The 17,970-nt window shown below is 62.1% G+C and overlaps 1 protein-coding gene across 1 annotated transcript in view; it reads right to left on the minus strand.

The window, feature by feature from the left end:
* Window positions 1-17,970, minus strand: part of JAKMIP3 (Janus kinase and microtubule interacting protein 3) — a 46,558-nt gene that overhangs the window by 10,664 nt on the left and 17,924 nt on the right. The window contains exons 4-17 of the mRNA XM_039835976.1: window positions 17,267-17,764; window positions 11,290-11,505; window positions 9,812-9,931; window positions 9,137-9,283; window positions 8,323-8,454; window positions 7,111-7,146; window positions 6,281-6,340; window positions 4,792-4,920; window positions 3,771-3,899; window positions 1,985-2,068; window positions 1,653-1,715; window positions 1,196-1,294; window positions 884-982; window positions 736-789 (exon numbers count right to left, since the gene is read on the minus strand). Coding sequence (XP_039691910.1) covers window positions 736-789; window positions 884-982; window positions 1,196-1,294; window positions 1,653-1,715; window positions 1,985-2,068; window positions 3,771-3,899; window positions 4,792-4,920; window positions 6,281-6,340; window positions 7,111-7,146; window positions 8,323-8,454; window positions 9,137-9,283; window positions 9,812-9,931; window positions 11,290-11,505; window positions 17,267-17,764 — 1,866 coding nt within the window. The remainder of the gene's footprint in view (window positions 1-735; window positions 790-883; window positions 983-1,195; window positions 1,295-1,652; window positions 1,716-1,984; window positions 2,069-3,770; window positions 3,900-4,791; window positions 4,921-6,280; window positions 6,341-7,110; window positions 7,147-8,322; window positions 8,455-9,136; window positions 9,284-9,811; window positions 9,932-11,289; window positions 11,506-17,266; window positions 17,765-17,970) is intronic.

Consider the following 17,970-nt stretch of genomic DNA (forward strand, 5'->3'; position numbering starts at 1 on the left):
GATGGATGTGTAGGTGGATGATGAATGGATGGATGAGTGGATGTATGGGTGGGTGAGTGGAGGATGGATGGGTGGGAGGAGGATTAGTGGGTAGACAGAGGATGGAGGATGGGATGAAGGGGTGCAGTCACTTTGTCCATTCAGTAATTAAGATTCCTTCGAGGCGACAGCTGTAGAAATTGGAACTCTGCCTTAAATGAGATTTGGGGGTTATTTATGCACTTTGCCTCTCCTCCAAAACCAAGAACATGAGAACCCCAAGGGTCTGGGGTGCCTAAAGCAGTCCACAAAGCTGCAGCCCCATCCCCATCAAGGGTGTGGAAAACTTAAATGCTGAGCGTGGCTCCAGAATCCGAGGACATGTGACCAGAGGGACTCTGCTGAGGAACTGGGTGTGCACAGCAGTGGCTTCCTGCCCCAGCGGAGCAGAGGCCAAACTGCCGGGCTGCTGGGAGCTGGTCACCACCCACACAGACAGAGGAGAGGAATAGCCTGTCAAAGGAAGGGGATTTCTCCCCGAAGCCAGGGGCCTGTCCCAAGCAGCTCTGGCCACAGGGGGTGCAGCCGGGGCTGGGCAGCCTATGGTAGGCTGCAGTGGGACTCACAGGGGCCCCTGGGCCTTGGACGGGCTGGGGCCTCGGGGTGGTCGGCAGAGGAGGCATGCACAAGTCAGGAGAGCAACATACACTTACGGCGTTGTCCCCCAATATGTCCAGCTTCTTCACATACACTTACGGCGTTGTCCCCCAATATGTCCAGCTTCTTCATCAGCTCTGTGACCAGGATGTCCTGGAGAAGAGAGATGGGGGCCATGCGGGAGGTGAGTGCCAGCAGGCATGAGTGGGCGTGGGCACACTCGGGGCACGGGCGGGGCGGGGCTTACCGTCACACCTTCCGCCTCGCAGTAGGCTTGGAGTGGGCTCTTGCCGTCCACGAAGGGGGTGTGGTGGAAGTTGATGGCGGGCGACTTCCTCTCCCTCTCCTGGACAGAGAGCAGGGCTAGGCATTGGGGGCGGTGGCAGTGCCACCTGTCCCTCCCTCCACGGAAGAGCCAACGAGGCCACCGACCGTGCTCAACAAGTGTTAAAATGAAGCGCGGGCTGCAGAAGCAGCCGCAGGCGCCCGGCCCTGCCCTGCCCCCTGCTCCCCGCCCTGCACTTGCCAAAGCGCCTGCCCGCACCCCGCCCACAGCAACCTCCAGCTCCAGGATCCGGAATTCCAGCAGCTCGTTTTGGTCTTTCCCGTCCTGGACCTCGTGTTTCAACCGAGCCTCTTCCATCTCCATTTGTTTAATCTGTAAAGTAAAGATGGACGAGGTGGTGGCGGTCACGCGAGGTCAACTCCCGGGCTTTCCAGGCGCTGCCAGCTGTCCGTGGGGACTGTGCCCAGCCTGGGCGCCCAGCCCAGTGCCCTCCGTCCAGCCTGGGTCTGTGCGTGTCCGGCCTAGTGGTCTGGGTGAGTCCTACCCCTCGGCTAATTGTGCGTGCGAGTGTTTGCATGTACACGGGAGCCTTACATGTGCGAGTGTTTGTGTACAGGTGAACATTTAAGTATGCACATGCTTCAGTGTGCACCCTTTCAATGTCCGCAAGGGCATGTATGTGTGTTTACAAGTGCTGTGCGCACACGTGTGTGTTTACCCGCGCACACACCTTTTCCACCAGCTCTTGGTTTCTCCGGTACAGCGCCTGCTTCTCCTCGATCCACTTCATGTCCTTGAACATGGAAAGGGAAGGGCTGTAAGTGCCCGCGGGACAAATTGCGAGGCCGACGCTTAAACCGCAGCTTGGTGGCACAGAGGACCGCACAGAAGACTGCACCAAAGGCCCTGTCGCGTGGCTTCGGACGTGGCTGCGTCATCGCAGCTTACATCACGCAGGGACAGCTCCTCCCATTTTCTCAGAGGGCCCGGGATGGACAGCAGGCGGGGACACCCGGCTCCGGTCGTGCCCCACGTGCCACGCGTGGCCCAGGCGACACCCACCTGCCCCTGCTCAGCCAGGGCCCTCTCCAGGTCCTCGATCCGCGTCTGCGCCCTGTGCGCCTCCGCCTGCAGCTGCTCGCGGGTCTGTGGGGCGGGAGGAGGGACGTCAAACTTTCCCTGAGAGCGGGGACAGGCCGGCACGCGGAGGTCGGGCCGGGCTGCTGGCCCTGCTAGTGCAGAGGAGGCGTCCACAGCTCTGCAAGGACGCCCCGCCCGGGGCCTTCGAGCTGCATGCCAAGCAAGCGACCTCCCGGGGTCGCGGGGTGACCGTGGTTCCCGCTGAGGGACTGTTGGGGGAACCCTCCTTCACAGGCTCTCCCTGTCTGATCCCCATCCTCCCACACGACGCTCCGCCCCCGCCCCGCCCCTTCCGCCCTTGGGAGCCTTCATCTGAGAATCCCCGCAGCGGGCATCCGGGCTTGGGACCGCCTTCCCCGTGTCCCCGTGTCCCAACTCCCGCGAGCTGCCTTGACTTGTGCCCTGAGGCGCGGCCTCGTCTCCAGTTGTGACACAGTCTGCCTGCGTGGGACTTTTAAAACATGCACGCTGGGCGGTTTCACTTTCCAGTCAAAATCCGCCCATAGTCCCATCTTGTCGCTTCCTGTGGCCCTGGATCCAGCTTTCCCGTGCCCACCAGGGAAGGGCGAGAAGGTTCCTTCAGCTTCCAAACAGCCCCAGCAGCTCTCCCTCCCCGGCCGCCAGGAAGGGGCTTGGCCAGTCCCTCCCAGCTGCCCAGGCCACTAGGCGCCAGGAGCCTGGCGAGAGACTGTCACCGTTCCCTCCTCTGAGGACAGTGTGAGAACTGAGTCACAACCGAGGGAGATAGAACATTCTAGTCCTCTGTTTGCAGTGAGTCCTGTTGGCTCATCTGTCCTTTCCAGGCCAGAGGAGGGAGATCGGCTGCTGGGCACAGCAGGGGAGGCCTCTGCTGTCTTTCTGTGACAGGTGCCCTTGCTGAGCCATGACAGGAAACCCAGCTAAGTGACCAAGCAGTGAGGGCGAGAGGAGTCAGGCCTGAGGCTGGCAGGTGCTATCCCCTGGGCCCCAGAGGTCCTTGCTCTGCCCAGCTAGTCACCGTCGGTCACAGCATCATCGGACCTCTTGCCCTGCGGTGTGATGTGGGGGGCAGAGCTGACCCCCAGGCCCTAGAGCTCAGGACAGCCCTTCTCTGCACAGAAACGCAGCCTGGCACCCTACGTGGCACCCGCAGAAGCCCTGGCAGCCACAGACACAGTCAGGGAGATGGGAGGGGCTTCGGGGAGCAGCCCAGCGTCCCCACCTTTCCCAGACGGGACGCAAGGTGCGGCACCCCCAGTTTATCCCGGGAGGCAGGGACAGGACAGGGGGATTCGTATCTGCTGCGGGCAGGGCCTGCCCAGTGGGTGCAGGAGGGAGGTGGGCCCAGCACCTGGGCTCCGTGGTGCTGGACAAGCGAACAGTCACACAACATCCAAATCGGAGCTGGAGGGCCAGCCCTTGCGCGCCCCGCGCCTCAGCCGGGCACAGCTGCCCAAAAGCCTGGTCTGCAAGGTGCCTTGGGCCTGTGCCCCCCACCAGGGCCCTCGCTACCCGGGGGCCGTCTGCACACCTGTACCCGGCATCGCCCTGGGCAGGTTCCCGGCCCGGTCGGCGGCCAGCGCCGGGGCCTCGGTGAGCACACGCGGCCCACTAACTGCGGGGGCGCAGGCGGTGGGGAGGCCGCGATGCGCAAGGCTCCGCCGTGGCCGGGGTCCCGCGGGGAGGGGCTGGCGGGAGCGCAACGTGCTGGAGAGGAAGTCAGTTAGACCTTAACTTCTCGCTCGGCGTCCAGTGTCCCTCCGACCTGCTCTTGTAGCAGGGCGTACGCGCGCTGCAGCGCCTGGTACTCCATGGTCAGCTGCCGGAACCGCAGCTCTGTCTCCTCCTTGGCCATGCCCTGGGGGTGCAGGCACGGCGTTAGCGCCCGGGCGCGGCCAGAGTGAGCCCCCTGCCCCAAGCAGGCCCACCTGAAGCTCCGCTCACAGGGTCAGCGGAGCCCACACCGTGACAGGTGCATTCCTCCCACGGCCTCACCCTCCAGGAACCCCCTGCACAGTGACCCCAGCACCGCCTTCCAGCTGTAGTGACACCTGCAGCCCTGCAGGGGGCGGGAGCTGCTGCCTTCTGAGGCCCTCCTGGAACCCCGCGGTGTGCCGCAGGCCGGCGTGGGTGGGCGGCTATGTCCAGAAGGACGGCCGGGAACCCTGACCTGGCCCAGCTCCCCAGCTCCGTCCTGCTCCCCTGGGCTGGCGGTGGCTGAGGTCTCTGGCCAGGTCCATGACCATGGAGCATCCACCACATCTGCCAGGAGAGGCCACACATGGCCTCAGGGCCCCAGGGGCCTGCTCAGGGCCGTGGACCACTGGCCACTCCTTGTCCCCAGGCCACAGGGGCGGAGCCGGTCAGCACAGGCTCAGGTAGCCTGGATCTGAGGTGGCATCCTTCAAGAAGGGACTGGTGGGCAGGACGCCCTGGCTGTGTTTTTACTGGAGACAGAGCCCGGCCGCCCACACATGTCCAGGGAGTGCCCGAGGTGGCGGTGCTGACTCATGGGAGGGTGTCAGCCCCCCTGCACTACATGAGAGGGCGGGTGCTCTCTCTGCGCGTCTGCAGGGGGCACCGGGCCCTAAGGGGCTGAAGCACACGCTCGGAGGGAGCATGGCCAGAGGCCGGCAGCAGCAACGGGGAGTGTTTCTCACGGGCAAAAGCACGGACTGCTGGGGGCACAGCCAGGGAGGGCACCCGGGCCACCTCTCCAGGGAGCAGCCGCCCAGGGCCGCCCAGGTCACCTCCTCCAGGTCATCCTCCGGTGTGCACGGGGTCTGGTCCGTCCTGTCCGTTTGGTAAGAGATGGAAGAGCCATCGGACTCCAGGGAGGCCTCCTCGTCATAGCCGAAGAAGGTCTCCACGACAACGGGCTTTGGAGGAAGGGCTGTGTCAGTCCAAACCCAGGTAGGCGGAGCCGCTGGCCCCGGGCTGTTCCCAGCTCCCCCGCCGCCCGTCTGCAGACCAGCTGCATGGCTGCACCCCCAGCACACACCCCTCTCCATCCCAGCAGCCCCAGGGTCTGCTGGGTGGCCGACCTCAGGTCCAGGGGTCCTCCTGGAAGTGGGGCTGGGGGCTGCGAGAGGCAGTCCACCCTCATGGGTGGGGCGCTCTGTGGGTCCCAGGGCCATGGCCCCGAGTGACCTCTGTGCACACGACAGGACAGAGGACCGACAGGAAGTGCCGGCCCAGTGTTTGGCACGTGGCCACTTGTCTAGCAATTCGTTTTTGTTGTGTTTTCAAAAACATCGTCCTTGGCAGGCTGGAACGACATTGAAGCGAGCGCAGAGCGGGTCCCCATCAGCTAGCGCGAGGGTCCTGCCCGAGGGGCGCCATGGCTCACCCCTGGCTTCAGCAACGCGCCCCCACCCCAGCCCCGTCAAGTTCCAGCCCATGGACCGTCTACCGGCCACCGAGGCTGGAGCCCTCGGCGGCAGATCCATCAACCAACCTCCGGCCCTCAGCCCCGGAGCCTGTCCCACTCACCGATGGCACCTGACTCACTGGCCTCTCCCCCGTGGACGCGCCCAGCAGCGGGGCCCAGGCGGGGAGGGCGGGCCTCCACCCGCGAGGACCGAGGACCTAGCTGTTGGGACCCCGGCCTCAGATAACCTCCAGATACTCCGAACAGCCCGGTGCCTCTCACGCCTCCCATGGGCCTAAGGTCCAGTCGTGGTGCCCAAGGGACATCTAATGGCCACCTGGGGACACTGCCAACGGCTCATAAACCAAATCGAACACGCATGCTGTGACAACGCACATCACGTCAGGGCCTTGGGGGACGTCCCCCAGACCTCCTTTAACAAAAGTCACGAGTTTCCCAGAAAGGACTGTGCCACGGAGAAGCCCCACCGGGCGGCCCAGGAGGGGCCTGCGTGGGGCCCATGGCCACAGGTGCTGCGGCCTGCGGGTGTGGCCTGTCAGGGTGGCACAGGCCACTGTCCTCAGGGCCGTGTGTCCCAGGCAGAGTCCCATGCGCGGCGGGAGGACGGCCAGTGTCCTGCGGCCGACCCCTCCCCGCATCATCGTGGCTGCGAGTTCATATTTTCTCTTGGGAATCAAAAGAAATAAGGTTGGATTTTTTGCTTCGGGTCCTGTTCTGGTTATTTCACAGTAACCGCTTTAGACACGATGAAGTCATTTTCTCCTCTGAAGGCAGAGACTCGCCTTGGGTGGCTCCTAAACGCGTGTGTGACGGGCCCCGCGCCCCCGCGCCCCCGCGCCCCCACTTACCTTGGGGAGCTTCGCCATCTTCTTCCGCTGTTTCCGGTATCTCAGAAGCTTGTCACGCTCCTGCGAACACCCGTGGGAGACGCCCTCTGAGTAAAGGGGCAGCTCTGTGGGGTTCGAGCGCTGTCTTCACAGGGCCGTGTCGTGTTTGAGGGGAGGTGGAGGAGGACTTCGAGACTGGTGTCCTGTCCCCATCGTCATCGGCACATGAGACCCGCGCAGAGAACGCGCTCTGCAAGCTGGAAGGGGTGACCTCCCGTCTGGGTGGCTCGACTGTCCCCTAGCGCCCTTTACGTCTGGGTGGGTTGGGGGCCCCGTGCGGGGGGCAGCAGATTTGAGTGGCACACACGGACATGGTGCTTGAGAGGACCGATGGCCCAGCCCCCTGCGTACTCCCTGAGCAGCTGTCCGCAGAAGTGGCACCCACATGTGCGGTCACAGACCCCACGGACACTAAGGAGGCCAATGGCCGGTTTCTCCCCAGGGAGCTGGGCTACACTCGCGAGCCTGGGACAGGGAACTGACCAGGTCTGGATGGCAGGTCCCTGCCGGCGGCACTGAGAGACCCGTGCTGCGCAGTGCCAGGGAGGGTGACACCTGGCCTCGCCCGGGTAAGTAAACGTGCTGATGCGTGGAGCTGGGTGTTCTTGGCCACCATGGCTAAGGCTCCGAGTAGGCAGCACTGTGGTCACAAAGCCCACCCAGCTGCTGGCGTGGCCGCTTCTGCCTGGACCAGAAGGAGCCACTGTCTCGGGGGGGGGCTGCGGAGAGGGGGGCTCCCAGGGACAACGCCCTGGATGGCGCATGAGGGCAGAGTGCCGAGTGGTACTTACTAACACGCTCTTGACGTAGCCGGCTGTCTCCAGGGTCTAGGAAGAGAGAACAGCGTGTTGAGCTGGAGCATGACCTTGGCCCGGCCCCTGGAGGCCTGAGGCCGCCCCAGCAACCACGTTGCTCATGCTGACCGGAGGGTACTACTTGGTCCTGGTGGCCCTTCCTCCCTCCCTAAGCCGACCCCCGGGGCACCGCGACCGGGCTCAGGGCGAACGGGCCTCCGGGACGGAGCAGGGCAGCTGTGGCTGGCTGCTTCCTTTTCCTAGTCCCTCAGCAGCTCTCACTGCTGTGGGACCGACGGTCACTGACTGAGTCGTGACCAGGACGAGCTCAGGTCTGAGGCCACCCCGGTGAGACCCCTTCCCGCGGCCCTGGTGGCAGGCGCGTCTCTCTGCCTCGTCTCAAGTCGCTTTGGAGGAGAATCCGCTCGTGAAATCAAGGCAGGCCAGCACTTCTGGCCACATGCCCCACCAGCGACAGAGGGACCTGCCGCTCTGAAGTGGTCTGACCAGGGAGTCGGCTGGGGTCCCGCCCGAGAAGCAGAAGTAATTGGAAGAGGATTTGATGAGGGACAATCTGCAAAGCTGTGCTGGGGCGTCGGGGCGCAGGGACACAGAGGGGCCTGCGCACAGCCCAATGCCCAGGGCCTGAGGCTGGCACCTCAGAAACAGGGCCTCTGCAGCCAGGATCGACTCAGGGATTTAAGATGAGACCGTCCCGGATTAGGGGGTGGTGAGTGTCCTGGAGAGGAGGCAGGGCGGGGAAGGGACAGGGGAGGGCGGGGGACGGAAGGGGCGAGGCACAGACAGAAGGCCCCATGAAGACAGGCGGTGGCCGGAGTGACGTGGCCCAAGGCCACCAGAAGCTTCCCGGTGGCGGTGGGAACAGGTGCTGCCCCCGAGCTCCAGGAGGGGGCGGCTCGGCAGCACCCCGGTCTCGGATCTGGCTTGCAGAGCCGGGAGGGAAGTTGCTGCCGTTTTAAGCCCCCAGCTGTGGTCACGATGGCCCAGAACCCAACAGCAGTGCAGCTGCAGCCTCCGAAACGTGGGCCGAGGCGGGGGGAGGAACAGTTTCAGGAAGGGCCAGCTCCAGTGACGAGGCTCAGGGACCCAAGGTGGGCTCCAGGGAGGGGCCAGGGAGACAGACAACCCCTGGGGGCAGCAGAGCTGGGAGGGGACAGGAGCTGGACCCTGACTCCTGAGCCCGGTCACCTTGGAGAGCTCATCTATGAGGTTCTGCTGCTCCAGAATTTGAAGTTTCAAGAAGTCTGCTTCTCGTTCATCTTGACTTTGATCCAGGTCGTTTAAGGAGCTGGGTCTCCTTATGATCTCGGCTCTTTGTCTCTGCAAAACCAAGCAGGCCGCATCGTGACAGCCGGAGTGGGTGGTCCGACCAGGTGATTGGGAAGCCAGGGGCTCCTGCTCAGCTGCAGGTGCCCACGCAGCCCTGCCCCTGCTCCCCCTTGGCCGTGGGGCGCGGGGGCGTCTGCTCAGGCCTCGGAGCAGCTTGGCTGCAGAGCCCGGGAAGCTGAGGCTAGGTCTTGGCAGACCCTGGAAGCAGGGCAGGGCCGCCCCGCGCCCTCCTGCGGCCCCCACATCTGCTGCGTTAGTCCTCGGCTAAACTCTCACTCACGGCCTCCAGGGCCCAAGGCCAGAGGGAACACAGAAGACACCAGCAAATCACCGCCCACGGCTGAGGGCAGGAGTGGAAGCTCGCCGCCCTGGCCGGGGCCCGCCTGCTTGCTCCTTCCCTCCACGTGGGGCCCCAGGCCCTGGCCATCTGTCTGCGGGGACAGAGTTGGACGGTGGCCCGGAGGGCGGAGCAGGTGACGGCCTCCGCGGCCCCCCTGTTCCACTTGGCTTCCACACTCCGGGAGCACCCATTCCCTTGTCTGAGGCCCTCTCTCCCAGGGAGCCGGCCTGCGGGCAGTTCCTGTCCCCACAGACGCAGGTGAGACCCGAGGCCTGGCCAAAGGTCTGGCTGGACCTTGTCAGCCTCGTGCATGAGAAGTGGAGGGCCCCTTACCATTTCCAGGTTTTCCTGGGTGACAAACTTTAACTTGTTTTCCATTCGACGTAACGTATGGGACAGATCCTCGTTTTTCCGAGTGAGGCGTTTATTTTTATCCAGCAATGGCTTGTACTGACTTTCGGCTTCTCTTAAACGCTTTAGCTGAAAGACACAATTACAGAGTGTGGCTTTTCTAGTTGTGACAGAGAGTTGTGCAGAGTTAGCAAACTGAGCAGAACGAGCTTGGGCCACAGATGGGGCCAGTAAGAGCTGCGGTGAACTCGCCCGGCTAGGACCCCCACGGGCTCTTAGAAAAGCTTTCTTCCGGGGGACACAAGCCCCTCGGAAATTTCAGGGGCTGTGAGGACCAACTGGGATGGTGCCACCAAAGGGCGAGGTCTTCACATAGCCCAGGTAATGTGCAGAGCCAAGGACACCGCCACCCAGTGCCAAGGAGCAGGGAAGAGCCAACCAGCGCCTGATGCCCACGTTTGACCCCGACCTGGTTTTGTGAATAAAGTTTTATTGGAAACAGCCAAGAGGCCTAGACGCGAACCCCGCCCTTGTCACCATCATTCCTCCCTCCACGGGGGATGTTGGACATGGGTGGCTCAGCCCCCCGGACTCGGCAGCCACAAGCCCATAGGACCCGGCAGAGCCGCAGCCCCGCCGCCCGCCCGCCGCCCTCACCAGCTCGTTCCTCTCTTCCGACAGCAGTGCGTTCCGGTCCTCCAGCTTCCGAATGATCGCGCTCAGCTCTGCGATTTTAAGTTGGAAGCGCCGAGCATCCTTTTCATCCAACTGCTGTTCCTAAAACAAGAATCAACTGCAAATAACTGTTCGTTGCAACAGACACAGAAAACTCTGCAAATCCCAACACACCACAGAAACCGAAGCTCGTCTTCGCCATGACGGCCCGGGACTCTGGGTGGGCGGTGGGCGGTGGGACCCCCCCCAGGGGCTGGGCCTCCGTGGCACAGCAAACTGCACGATGGGGACAGAACACGGGAGCGGAAATGTCTGGGCGAATGCGAATGTGGAGGGCGCGGGCATGCAAATGCGGGTACCCCAAGAGGGGGGGCCCCGGAAAACGTCGGAGCCGGCCCCGTGCTTTGCTCGGCCACTGCAGCGGCGTCTTGCAGGGAGGGCTGGCCCGCGCTGCAGGTGGGGTCATGTCCTGGTGCTACAACATGACCCCAGGAAACCTATTCAACTGTGACTGTTAAAAGCTGCTTCCCCAAGAAGTGTGCGCCCCTGGATCACGTTTCTGAAAGGTCCCTAGAACTTCCCTCAAAAACCAGTGGCGGAGCTTCACCCCCATCTGCGGTTCTCTCTGGGGGTAGGTAGCACACTCTCTGCGGTGCCTGGGCAGGAGCTGGTTCTAATTCAGTCAGCCATTTACAGGAAATGCATAAAACGTCAGTTTCTCTTATTGAAACGTCACTGTTCTCGGGCTGGCTCAGCTCACACGCGCTTTGTCCTAAAGCAACGAACGCGTGTCCGGAAGGGCTGAGGAACGGTTCCTCACTCAGCAGGTGCAGGAGAGGCAAGGGAGCCGGCCCAGAAGGACTGCACGGAGGGTCCGTGGCGTTTAGATCCGCCCCCCCCGCCCCAATTTCCCAGGACCACTCCAGAGGGCTCTGAATGAGAAGCAGCAATGAGACAAGCAGGGTCACGGCCGGGCCGTCCTGGCGGGCCCAGGAGGAGCAGGAAAGTGTCATGGTCACATGGAAAGCAGGCAGGAGGGTCAGGGGTGGGGGTGGCAGAAACCAAGGCTGGGGTAGAGGCTGCACGAGGCCGGCAGGGAGCCAGCCTTCCCAGCAGAGGGCGCAGCCCAGTTTCCCACAAACCGAGGCAGGAGCCAGTACCAGCCAGTACCAGGGACCTGGCAGCTCAGGTGGGTTCCAGCTGGAAGCCCAGCGCCTCGGGGGGGTCCATGGCAGGGGACCAAGAGGAGGCAGTGCCACGTTAGCGAGGAAGGAAGGAGGACCCAGTGTGTGGCCCTCTCAGCCAAGCCAGGGGTCCAGGGCCTGGGCGCGGGGCTGCAGGCAGGGTGGGCACTCCCAGGGTGGAGGGCTCTCTGGCTGTGGGTGTGGCTCTGGGCTCTGGGGACAGCCGTGTGCGGCGTCTGCCCGCAGCTCGGGGCCAGCGGGCGGGGCAGTGCTTACGGGGCTTCCCGGGTGGTCGGAGGCGTCTCCTGCACCGCTGGCATAAGGAAGCTCCCGTCTGGGGCTGCCCAGGTGCCGGTCAGCCTCTTTGACCTGGGACAGCTGCTCGTCTAGAGCCTCCTTTTGGAGCTGCAGCCTCTGAGCGTGCCCGGCTTGCACCCCTAACTCTCTCTCCAGCACGAAGACTGCTCTGTCCTTAAATTTCATCTCCTCCATCTACAAGGAGAAGAGAACACCATCACACACGCAGGCAGGGTGCAGATCGGCAGTTACCATGGAGACGGGCGGCGTGCGCACGCATGAGGGTGGGTCCCCAGGCTGCGGCCTGCAGTATCTCAGGCCAGGACCTGCGCAAAGAGCGGGCCCCGCCTGGCCGGCCGCAGGCGCTGGCTCCTGGGCCCCACGCAGCCCTTCCCAGCCTCCCTGAGGTCTGGCAGGGCCGCGTCTCCTGGGCGCCCTGCGGGGCCTCCTAGGCAAACGGGAGGGACCCTGTCTGGCAGAGTCCACCTTCAGCTCCTGCCAGGCACTGGGCAGGGCAGAGCCCCCCGAGTTCCCTGCCCCATATCAAGAGGAGGGTGCAGTGAGCAAGTCCGTCTTAAAACTGGCGGGCTGCAAACGGGGAGAAGAGGAAGCCTCAGCCTGAGAGCTTATGCTGCTCTCCCCGGGCGGGGGGCGGGGCAGGGCGAGCCGCCCGTGCTCCAGGGCCCCGAGTCCATGCAGGAGAAGGGGGGCTGCTGTCCCACTGTCCGCAGACAACGCTGCGTTTCTGATTCATTTGGCCTCCAGCATGAGCTGAGGGCGTGGGGGCATGACAGGCAGCCCCAGTTGGGGAGCCAGGAGTGCTGGCCCTGGCCCCTCCCCCCCAGGCCCCACACCCGTAGCGCTGGCGGCTGCGCGGGGCCGCAGGCCTTGCTGCTCTCTCTTAATTGCAGCCTCCAGCGTTCAACCTGCTAACACCTAGAGGAGCCACCTGCCTCCCAGCGGCCACAAGTGCCTCCTGGGCCACAGGCGGGCCTGGTGCTGGAGGGGAGGGCGAAACCGACCCGCCGCTGCCCACTCCTCAGGCAGCCGGCCGGGCGCGTGGGCGTTCCTACACACGCACTTGACTTGCAGGAGGGCTCGGTTTAAACCGCGTTTCCCCACCACGGAGGAGGACAGAGTGTCCTGCTGCTTCGACTGCTGTTTAAAGTTCAAATAAGCTAATAGATCAGCCATCTGCCGAAGTCGGCTTCGAAACAAAGACAGGAGATGTCTAATTAGCCCAGACCTCAGAGTTCAGGGGCGAGTGGTGCGCTGAGCAGAATAAAGGAAACCCTTAATTGCTAAATTCCCATTTGCTGGAACAGAAACGCAGAAAGAGGCAACACAGCCAATTAGTGAAAGGAAGAAAAGAGGCCATTGACAATAAAATCAGATTAATAAGCGGCTGCATTCTGTGGCTTAGCATTTACTCTCACGCACACACTTCCAAAGCATCATTTTTCTTCCATCAGAATCCGAGGAAACCAGTCACAACGCGCACACCCCAGTTAAATTGGCTACGGAAGCCCATGGGTTGCGCCAGAAGCCAGCCTCCCTGAGAAGTCACCTAACGCAGCCAAGTTAGGCCGCGAGGGGGTTGCGATCCGCCCACGAGGGAGGGGGAGGAAGGCCGTCGCGGAGGCACAGGGCTTGGTTCTTAAGGACTGAAAACTCCCTTTGAGGCCAGCGACAGGTCTCCCAGTGACAGTCCCTGTACGCTGAATCTCTCACGTGCGGCGTCTCGACCGAGAGTTCTCAGCCAGGAGCACGGTCCTGCACGTCCTAATCCCGTCACCGTCTCGTGTCACTACTGAGGGACCCGTTCTGAGTGCGTCGTCGTGCGAACACCACGGAGGTCCGTGCACTAACGCGCACGGCCGGCCTGCTGCGCGCCGGGCGGAGGGCACAGCCCGTTGTCCCCACGACACCAGCCTGCACGCCTGTCACTGTGCTGGGCGCTGTGGGCAGCTGTGACCCGGTGCTGAGTACCTGTGCACCAGACACTTCCAAATGCAGAGGGGGTCTGGGACATGTTCTTGCGCTGCTGGGGACTTTATGACATGGCGCACTTGGGCCACACTCAGTCTATTAAAATTTGTTTTCTTGATTTAATAATAAATTAACCTTAGCTTGCTGTATACACTTAATTTTTTAACTTTCAACTCTTATAATAATAGCTTAAAAACACATTGTTCAGCTGCATAAAAATATTTTCTTTCTAACCTTATTCTATAAGCATTTTCTATTTTAATTTTTCCCCCTTGTTTAACTTTCTTGTTAAAAACTGGAACACAGACACAGAGCGGCCAGGGCCTGCTCAGGGCCAGGATCAGCGATATGGCTGTCCCCCACCTCCACATCCTGCCCCGGGGGAGGTCTCAGGGCAGTAACACCACGCAGCTGTCCCCTCCTGCGATGGCAGCGCCTCCTTCTGGAGCACCACCTTCTGGAGCACGGCCCGAGGACCTGCCCGAGGCCCTTCTCCAGGAGGAGGTGCCCCCCTTTTCAGAGATATGTCCATGGTGTGTCTTTGAAACGGGCATCTGATCTCACTGCTCCCTGGTCTAAACACCTCCAGGGCCTCCACGGCCCGGGAGTGAGACCCGAGTCTGCACTGGAGCCCGAGCGTCCACAGAAGCTGCCCTGTGACCCCTCGCCCCCACCCACCCCCTCACTCCCACGGCAGATGGTGCATGGAAAGGGAGGGAAGCGCTCGGGCTGGGGGTCCCTGGGGAGGGGTGTGTGGAGGGCGACCCCGGGAGGGGAGAAGATGCCCTGCACACGCCACGACTCGCCCCCAGCACAGAGCATGCTCAGCGCAGACTCTCGGAACCGGAGCCTCGGGGCGGAGCCTGGGAAGCGGCGCCCGCACGCACCCAGCGGATGGAGAAGCACGCTGGCCTCTGGCACGCTCTAGCCGCAGCCCGCAGCGCCGACGCCCCTGCCACATGTGCGGTCACCAACCCCAGCTGGCTCCTGCTGCAGCTACGGCAGCTCCCGCCCGCCCGGGGGCCAGAGGGCAGGTGGCACCGGGGGGCGGAGCCTCACCGCGAGACCTTCCCTCGCCTGTGCGGGGCAGGTGCGCACGCACCAGCTCCAGCAGCTAAGCAAGCAGAGGGTGTGGCGGCGCTGGCCACGGGCCGGGCGGCTGGCACTCGCCGTGGCCTTCAGCGAAACGGAAGGACTGCCTGGGAGCCGCAGGCCCGGGGTTTTGACAAAGCCACCTCTGCACATAATAACGTCTGTTTCTGAAGACAGACTCACACCCAGACTCTCTGCAAGACTCCACCAGAGTGAGGGCCTCGCACCGGTGCCCGAACACAGGACGCGGAAAAAGCAGGGCCGGCCATGCCCCCCGCCCAGCCCCGCCCCCAGGCCTGGATCTCACTTTACAGCGACATGTACGCCATGTACGGGGGTGGGTGGGGGGGATGGAACCCAGCTGCCTAGGCAACTGGGTGAAGAGGGGATAATATACCTCACAGAGTTTTATGAGAAAGCGGAAATTGGTTTTGCCTGCACTTCCTTGGTTTTATAGAATTTTAATAAGTCTGCGCCTGGCTTTTAGCAGATGCACCGAGTGTGCAGTGGCGGTGTGCACGACAAAGAGCGCCCTCAGATTCACTGATAACACGGCGCTGGATGTGGCCCCCGCCCGCGTCACAGCCCCGTCCTCAGAGCCATTGCCAGGCAGATGTAGCCCGGCGGGGACCTGCCTGAGCTCAGCGGACATCAGGGCCGGGGGGACGCAGAGCACACCCACTCCTTCCCCTTCACATTGGGTGAAAACTTGGCCAGAAACACCCCTGGGGGCCCCGCTCCTCCCGGGTTGCTGTGGGGGAGGGCAGAGCATCCAAATGGTAAAGCAGAGCCCTCAGACTGACTGGACTATGTGGGGAAAAGTCGTGGGGGACCGTGACAAGCAAGAGCAGAGGCAGGCAATTCCTGGCTCCTTTTCGAGCATGCCATGCCGGAGCCCTGAGGGCGGGCTGGTCCCACGGCGATGGGGTGATGGGGCCGTGGAGGCAGCCGTGTCCCTGGATGAAATCTTAGCAACGCAAACATGCTTGTCCTCGGCCACAGGTGGCTCCTCCTCCCCGCACTGCGAATGGTTTTTGCCAGGCACGCAGCACAAATCTCTTTAGGTCAAACCCTCATTTAAATTAGTTGCAACATTTCACTTGTTCCCTTATTAACTAATGAGTGAAATAAAAATTTCGACATGTGTTCATTGTATACTTGTATGAGAATCACGGTAATACCCTCCGTTGAAATTTCTCCTTTGTTTAGTTATAATCCTACTAAAAATGCCAACAGTTTTCCATGTAGGAAAACTGATTCTGAGGTTTACAGGGAACCCCAGCGGGCCACGAGGGTCAAGGTAGTCTTGAAGAACAACAAAGTGGGAGGACGACTGACCGCAAAGCAGAATAATTAACAAAATGGGCTTGAAGGGGACAATGGGAAAGGAACGAATGGGAAAGGCCGCTCACGTGACACTCAGTATGCGGCAGAGGCGTCACGTGGGTTGAGAGGGAAGATGGTCGTTTTAGCAAGGGCTGCTGGGACAATCGTGCATCCACATGGAAAAAACATAACTAGGCCCCTACAATCTGCGCCGCGCCGCATACACACACACCACACACACACACGCACACACTCCAGGTGGGGCAAAGACCTACACGTGTAAGCCAAAACTATAAAGTTTTTGAAAAATAAAGCTTATGGCTCCAGAATAAAAGGATTTCTTCAACAGACACAATAAGCACCAGCCCTACAGGAAAAGATCAACGAATCGGTCTAATCAAGAATGTAAAGCTTTAGGTCACAAAGTGACTCCACAGAGGACACAAGAAGACAAGCCGGAGTAGGAAGGTGCCTGCATCCCTCGTCAGTGTCGGACTCAGCTTGCCCGCCCGGCGGGAGAGCCTGCTGGGGCTGCGACAGGCGTCTGAGCCTGACCCTGACACCGGAAGTGCTCCCGAAGGCGCTGTTTCCGGTCGGGGCGCGGAAGCTCTCTGCATTTATTTGGCTCACCTTTAGTTTCCCTCAGGCGTGTTCGGTAGTTTTCAGAATCCCAGTCCCGCATATCTCTCGTTAAACTTATTCCTAAATATTTAATTACTTTTTATGCCATTGTGAGCGGCATTTTTAAAATTTTAATCTTGGATTGATTGTTGCTAGGATTTAGAAATATAACTGATTTTTTGCATCTAGATCTCGTGTCCTGAAACCTTGCAGGGCTCATTTAGTAGTTATTTTGGGGAGTTTCTTGGGGTTCTCTACATGCAAAGTCCTGTCATCTGCAAAAGGCGGACCTTGGTTTCCCCAAATTCTGGAGGACGTCCAAGCTACAAGGGATGAGATCAGGCGCAACCCCTGACGACCCCTGAGCACCCCTGCTCCTCAGCGCTGAGAACCCCAACCCAGGGGGCTGCGGGGACACCGGTCCCGGGGACCAAGGGCGCACAGGCGAGGCTGCAGACGGCCACCTGGCAGGGTCCCGCCTCAGAGCGAAGCTGCCTCGGATAGTGCGCTTAGCAGGGGACGTCGGGGCGGCCTCGGGCCGTGGCCGCCACCCCGCGGGCCTTCTGGTCTCACCCGTCTGGACCCAATGAGCTGGACAGACTCTGCAGGGCCCGCCAGTGCGGAGCAAGTCGCTCTGCCATCAAAGCACTGGCCCTGCTTGACTTCCAGCGCCACCTGGGGCTGTAAAGTGGGGGTGCCTTCCTAACCGCTTTGGGGGGACCGGAACTGCTGACTTGCCAATGTCCGCTTCAGCCCAACCGGAACCGGAAGCCCGGCTGGGTGGAGGGCGGAGCTTGCCTGCTGCTGGCCGTCCGGCCACGCCCTCCGGCCTGCAGCCTGGGACCCGCGGCGCTGGTGGGAGGGGGCCGTGCGAGGAGCCCCCCAAGGGTGCCGCCCCAGGGCCCCGCCGCCCGCCCGCGCCGCGTACCAGCCTGCGGATCTCGCGCTCGCACTCCTTCTTGATGCGCGTGATCTCCTCCTGGTGCAGGTGGTACACGCTCCTGATCTCGGCCGCCTTGATCTTGTCGGCCTGGATGACCATGGTCAGCGCCTCCTCCACCTGCCTCTTGGCCCCCTTGAGCTCGGAGATCTCCTGCTGCATTTTGATCTTCTCCACCTCGAACCCCTTCTTGGCCTCCTCCTTCGCCTCGGACAGCAGCACGGTCTTGACCTTGTCGGGGCCGCTGTCGCGCAGGGCGTGCAGCAGCGCCTGCAGCCGCTGGTTCTCGTTGTCCTTGATCTTGATGACGCGCAGCAGCTCGGCCTCGTGCTGCCGCAGCAGCGTCTCGCGCACGGCCTGCAGCTCCTTCATCTTCTCGTCGTGCAGCTTCGTCTTGAGCTCGGTGAGCAGGACCGCGTTCTTGTGCTGCTCGTGCTCGCGCACCTGCTTCAGCTCCTGGTTCTTCTCCCTCTCCACCTTGCTCACCTGGAAGACAAGAGCGAGGCCGCGGGTGGCTGGAGAGCCGCCTCTGCGCTAGCCGAGGCCTGGACACGGGCGTGGGGACGCGTCGTTTCTGTTTTGTGTGTAAACGTGGGTGCTAGCTTAGCTTCCGTTGGGCATACCTCCTCAAAATGTGATTGGAAACGGCCCCCCGCGTCATGGCGGAGGGCGCGAATCCCCGCCCACGGGCA

This window comes from Pteropus medius, unplaced genomic scaffold (assembly GCF_902729225.1).
Source record: "Pteropus medius unplaced genomic scaffold, Ma_sr-lr_union100, whole genome shotgun sequence".
NCBI classification, from domain to species: Eukaryota; Metazoa; Chordata; class Mammalia; order Chiroptera; family Pteropodidae; genus Pteropus; species Pteropus medius.